The 6,767-nt window shown below is 31.8% G+C and overlaps 1 protein-coding gene across 1 annotated transcript in view; it reads left to right on the forward strand.

The window, feature by feature from the left end:
* LOC149411840 (zwei Ig domain protein zig-8-like) overlaps window positions 1-6,519 on the forward strand; it is a 78,711-nt gene extending 72,192 nt beyond the window's left edge. The window contains exons 6-7 of the mRNA XM_089646396.1: window positions 2,444-2,578; window positions 5,567-6,519. Of these exons, the coding sequence (XP_089502522.1) occupies window positions 2,444-2,578; window positions 5,567-5,730 (299 nt within the window). The 3' untranslated portion in view covers window positions 5,731-6,519. The remainder of the gene's footprint in view (window positions 1-2,443; window positions 2,579-5,566) is intronic.
* The last annotated feature ends 248 nt before the right edge of the window (window positions 6,520-6,767 follow it).

Below are 6,767 nucleotides of genomic sequence, written 5' to 3' on the forward strand. Positions count from 1 at the left end.
TTTCAAAACAAAAGCAAAAATAAAAAAAACAAACAAACAAAAAAAAAACAAAAACAATAACCAATTAAAAAACAAAAATAAACAATCTTTACATTTGAATCCCTTAATTATTAAATACATTTATGAATATAATATGTTTGGTTAGTAATTATTTTTTTATATTTTTTCCGACCTTATGTCCGCGTTAAATCTTCCCCACAGGAAAAACTTAACCCTTCCAAACACTTTTCCACACATGATCATCTAGTCAATCCGCATTATGTAAGTGCATTATATAAGCATAATAAATACAACAACAACACGTCAACTCACCAGAGATCGAATGGGAAAATAATTCACCGACTACAGATATTTTCATATCAGAGGGTTCGGCTTGGTAGAACTCCTAACTGGACCTATAAATCCTACTGATCCCTCAATATAAATATTTTTAAAAACATTCGTAACCCTACATGTATTTAAAATTTTAATTTAAATGCATTTTTATATATATAAATTCTTTGACAGATCTAATAGCCTAAATTTTGAATGAGAGAGCTAAGTATAATGCCAGTAGCCGAAATAACAAATGGTAATATTTTTATAGTGTGAGAATGCCAAATTCTTTTAATCTCATTTCCTAAATCTGTGTATTTTCAATTAAGATTATTATTATTTAAATATGTTTGCTAATCAAACATCAACTCTATACAATATGTTTTAATTTTCTTTATTCTTTTTCTCCTTTTTTCTTTCGTTTTTTTTCATCTCTTATTATATTTTTAGTTGTACAATATATTATGTCAATTTATTTAACTTTTGCCTGTCGTAAAAGGAGAATTTTTCCTTGTTGGAGAGATAAAACATTTTTCAAATGTATGTAATAACATTTACAAAATAAATATAGGTAAAACTGTTCCGCACAATCGCATATCTGCAGTTATTGTCTATTTTCACAAAAACTGGAAGGTCATAATTGCATCGCACTAAAACAGTGGCTTCTTAACCTATTAACAATAATATGAACATGACTAGTATGAGTCCGATACCGCTGAGTCTTTCCAAGCTATGACCTGCAGAGTGAATAATTCTCTGAAAATGGCCAACTTTTGATTAGAAAGGTAACCAGTAGAAGAAGAAGAAATGGAACCTATTGTGGATAAAGTTGAAAAGTCTGAAACTCAGTTTTTTCATGGGACTATCACAATACCCAGAATACATTATAAAACTTCCTTGAAAATTCTATGGAGAATTACTTTATTATTTTTCGTGTCTGGAATTGGATACGATATCACCAATCCACAGTTAAAATTCTACCGTAGTCTTAAGCCCTAAAAATGTATCTCACATTACCAACAAAATTCTTTCACCTTTTCTCCAGTCTACTCCTGCGCAATTACGTCTTGAAGGTGTTTATATACCTTACTAACCTCCCCACTAACAGTACACCTTTATAGTACATAAAATGTGGATTATAATGAGGATCCTCGGTCTTATCTCAGGCAAGATTGCGGTATCTGGCCTCTTTACCGTAATTAAGTCAGTCTGTGTACTGTATTGTTTCTGATAGACTTTTATACTGCCGTTGTTCTTGATGGGGCTTTTAATGTGCCGATTAATTTGGCCGTTACGGTTTTATTGTTTCGTTCGCTAATGTTTTTTTTTCTTTCATTTTCCTTTTTTGTTCCTTGTTAATGACGGTTGTTGTTTTATTTGGTTGTTTCATTCAGAAAGTTGTTAAATTCACTTATTTTTTTTTTTCATTAATCAATGAATTCTGGAACAAAATATTTGATTGTTTTGATTTCCCCATTCTTTTGTATTTTTGAATTTTGTTTTTAAACTAACTTGGGATATAATAGTTTGCAATACGCAAAACCACTATAAATATTGAATGGATGGGGTAACCAATGAAAAAGTTGGAAAGAAGTTTGTCAAACAAAGCAAATAATTGCAATACCTTGGATTTACAGCGAATAGCACAAAATTCTGAAGCAAATTTTATGAAATTCGAGACGACCTCGTTTCACCTCGTGGGTAAGAACTTTGCGTTACTTGTATGTGTGCAGTTCTGCTGTTGTTTCGTAAGTCGTTTCGGGCTGCAGAGTGCGGGAAGAAGAAAGAATCATTAACCATTTCCATAAACAGAAAATAGGTTAATCAACATTGCAAAAGCCCAGACCGTTAATTATTTTTGATTGCGATATTATTGACGAAAGTACAAACCAGATCGGTTTCGTTCAATGAGACATTCATATAAATTATGAATGAAAAATCACTATCTAGGTTACAAAACAATTCATTAGAAATTTGGAATCATTCAAAAAGTTAGTTGCAAAATGATATTTTTCATTCCAAATATGAAATTGAATTGTTGCTACCGCTATCTTTTTTTTCTGTGTCTTGCTTTGTTTCGTTTTGATTTGTAACTAGTTTATTTTTCAATGAATTTTTAACTCTACAGATGGAGTAGTGGTGACCCACTCACGTACTTCAAGTGAGCTGGTCATCCAGCACGCGGAGCCCCGCCAAGCCGGCAACTACACTTGTGCACCCGCAAACGCCAAACCCGACAGTGTCACCGTCCACATCTTGCATAGTAAGTTTCCCACCATTTCAACCATTACACGATATTCTAAAATTTTATGGTGGCTTAACTTATTGAGTAAAACCTCAAATTGTATTATTAATTACTCTCAAACTCTTTGAATATAACTCATGATCTCTTCCTTGCCCGGACATTGCTCTGACCACTGAGCTAATTCGATAATGTTTTTTAATTGTATCATTCTTCGACTTAGAGTTACTACCAACATTATTTTTAGGTTTATTATTTGCAACAATTATTTTACAAGCAATAATTATTCGCCTGAAACACTCATGCACATTGAAAAATCTCCTGATAAAAGATACATGACGCCAACGGGACTCGAACCCGTGTGAATTGAATTATTTTACCCTTCGATTTCCGGTCGACAGCTCTGACCACTGAGCTATTATTGCTATTAACAATTACTGCTTGTTACATTTTTCTAGGGACACGGGTTCGAGTCCCGTTGGCGTCATGTATCTTTTATCGGGAGATTTTTCAATGTGGGTGATTGTTTCAGGCGAATAATTATTGCTTGTAAAATAATTGTTACCCTTTGTGCTATGCATAAAAAATCTTGTCTTAAACATTAGTTTACCAAAAAAAAATTATTATTATATGCACTTTAAAATTATCATATTAATTTGATTACTAAATATTCACCTTAGACTTGTCAATGAATAGAACTAACTATCTAACCATCATTAGGCAGAGAGGACGGACCGCCAAACAACTCGGATTTGGCACACACTTATTGCCTCATTCACATCCATACATACTCTTCTATTATTCTGACTCTTGACATGGCCCGACTCGAGTATCTAATTCACTTGATCGTGCCATGTCTTCGTCGGGCGTCCCCGACTAATAGATATTAAAATAGAAAAAATATATATATTTATCCAAGGCACTACTTAGATTGCAATTTAGTTTGGCTAGAATCTCGCAATCATACATAAATATAGCAGACAAAGAATATGTGTTAAGAAAATTCAGTTAATATTGGTAGCTCTTAAGTAGAAGTATGATACAATTAAAAATGATGGAAGTTGATGAAGTCGAATTAGCTCAGTGGACGTAGCAGTGCCTCGGCAAGATAGAGGTTATTGGTTTAATTCCTAGATGCGACTGAATCTCTCCCTGTCTTTTTTGTTTCACAAGTAAATATTGTCTTCAACGATTAAACATTACACGTGTACGAATAATGTTTAATCGTTATTCGTACACGTGTAATGTTTACTTGTCTTCAACGATTAAACATTACACTGTTTAATCGTTGAAGACAATATTAAACACGTGTCATTACACGTTAATTTCATTAATCGGTACTTCCTCACCCTCTTCTTCCCCATCTCCTTCCCTTCCCTACTATCTTCTGACTTGTACTCAATACAACACTAACTCATGTAAAACACATTCATTTACCGCGCTACATTTTTATCACTTCATACAGTGAATTCCACTTATTTAACACAGCACCTCACTTATTTAACACAGCAACTCACTTATTTAACACAACAACTCACTTATTTAACACAGCACCTCACTTATTTAATACATCACCTCACTTATTTAACACAACCCCTTTTATTACAGCTATTTGTATCCAGGAATCCAAGGTATAAATGCGATCGTAAATCGGAACCGTGAATAGTGTGATGTCATAGTGTTGCCTAACTATATCCACCAATGAAACACTCTGAAAGTCTATGGAATAAACTTTCAGAGTAATTATTATTTAATATTGTCTTCAACGATTAAACATTACACGTGTACGAATACCTATCTGCAGTAGACCCAAAGCTCACGAAATAATAAATAATTGGCCTGGCTGAATTTGACTTGTCTCCAGATAGCTGTAGCTTGATGAAACCAGGTACAATATGATAATGGTTCATTCTACGGATATTCACGTTTTGGTTATTCAAGACTCAAGAAGCACTGAGCAACAATACACTTATATTTACAAGTCTGAAAGCCATTCGTGATAAATTATTTTCAGCAGTATGAAATATTTTTGCAAGTGTTTACAAAACTTTTTTCAAGAGAGAGTAACAGTATTACAATTTTTCAAATACATTTACTTGAATTTTACTTGTTTTTTCGGTAATGGATGAATACAAATCTTAAATTTAGCAAACCTAAAAAAACTCGCCAGATAGACTCGTTTTCGATGACAAAGCATTCTATCAAATTTTGATGGTAATCACGAATATACACGTATTTCTTTGATATTGGATGACATTACAGCAGTTAATAAACGAAATAAATATCGGTCCTACCCGATCGGCATTTGGTGAGGTTGGTATAGTTCTCGACTCCTGTTCCTGTCTATGAACGTTTAATCTTCAAACATTCAATATTAATACTATAGTAAACTTTATTTTTTTATTCTCGTTCGCTTCTACCTATTTTCTTGATCAGCCATTTTTTATCTGCGTTTTAATTTAATATTGACTTTTGGTTTGTTTATTGTTAACTTTTTTTCGTTAAATATCAGTTAGCGTGTATTTTTTTAAATAATAATCTTAGAAAAGATATTAATATATTTTAAAAGATTTAATATTAAGACAAAGTAATTGTTAAAAAAATAACCATACAAAAGATTATTATTTGTATCAGAATATTGTAATTTTCGTATTTTTATAAGTAAGATATTATGTAATGGGCGTTTTGTAAAACTTTGTGCTCAAACATTTGAGAAAAAACTTTTGTTTTGAATTACAATTGAAACATTCTTATTTTTAAATATTCTTAGGAAGTGAAAAGAGAAAGTAAAATAATGAATTTGATACTGTTTGATGGGTTTTCTTCGAAACATTGTGACTTTAGTAAATACACGTCTCAAAGCCTTGAGGATATACCAACTCAAAAAGTTTTATTTTATTCTGTTTGCTATTTCAGGTGTCTTGTTTAAACAAATCTCCTTAGCTTTTCTTTCCTCAATTAATTTTTTCGTGTTGCAATCAAATTTAAAAACATCTTTTTGATTTTCAGGTGAAACCCCAGCGGCCATGCAGCATGGGAACCAAAGTGCCACCTCCAATGCGCATGGAAGACCCAAATTCATATTTTGTCTTCTGCTCCTCTACTTAACTAGTTTTGCGAAGTCCTTACTAATCTCTCTATCGGTGACATTTGTGGACAATCCAAGTTGTTGATCGATTCATCGTGCTAACATATTATAATTTGAATCTATATTGAAAACTTTATGGTTAGGTTAGGTGACGTGAACATTTTGAATAATGAGGTATAGTGTTTATAAAAATGGTATGAATGTGTGTAATGTGTACATATATAGATTTTTCAATGATTTTGACTGTTAAACTAAATTACATGTAATAATAGTATGTACATATTATAAGTGATAATGATAATTTCAACGAGTTTTTAAAAATATAATCTTTTTTGATTCTTAAAGCATTATTTTTTGTTATTGTTGTAATTCTCCATTTGCCCCACTTGTAACTCATTACTTTAGTATGGTACGTGAAGTTCTTTATAAGCTACGAGTTCATAGATGGCGTTAATGTAATTATTTTATAAAAATACGCTTTTTGCAAGTCACGCTTTACAATATTAAGACAAATTAATTGTTTGCGCCCGTACATACGCAACATATATATAAATAAAAATTTTTTTCCGTATAAAAACTCAGTTCTTTGAAGAGAGGCATACAAATAAGAAAATAAAAATTTAATTTTTTTGCGTACAAAACTATTTACTACCGACCGGTTGGTGGCCGAGTTGACATCGCGTTTGGGTCCTACCCAGGCGTAGTGTGTTCAATTCCTCGGCTGGCTAAGTCCTCCATCACAACACAAGCAACATTTTTAGCTTACTGTGGTGGTAGTAGGAGATTTTCAAATATTGTCAGGTTTTTCGTAACCCAGGAATGTTTGTCTTTCTTTAAAAATTCAATAAAATAAAAAAAATAAAATATTTATATATATTCATATTGCGTATGTAAGGGCGCAAATAAATTAAAAAATATATACACATTGTAATGCATAACTTCCATACAGCGTATTTTAATGACATAATTAAATGAACGTCATCGATAAACACGAAGATTATAACTAACGCCGCGTTTAACCTTAAAATTTGACATCTTAATTTAGCTATACAAATTTACACCATTTTATTGATATATTCTTTTTCATGAATCTTTGAAAAAATAGAGTTTGTATTTTGCTGT

Source organism: Hesperophylax consimilis, chromosome 24 (genome assembly GCF_061612785.1).
Source record: "Hesperophylax consimilis isolate HC1 chromosome 24, BYU_Hcon_1.0, whole genome shotgun sequence".
Lineage (NCBI taxonomy): Eukaryota > Metazoa > Arthropoda > Insecta > Trichoptera > Limnephilidae > Hesperophylax > Hesperophylax consimilis.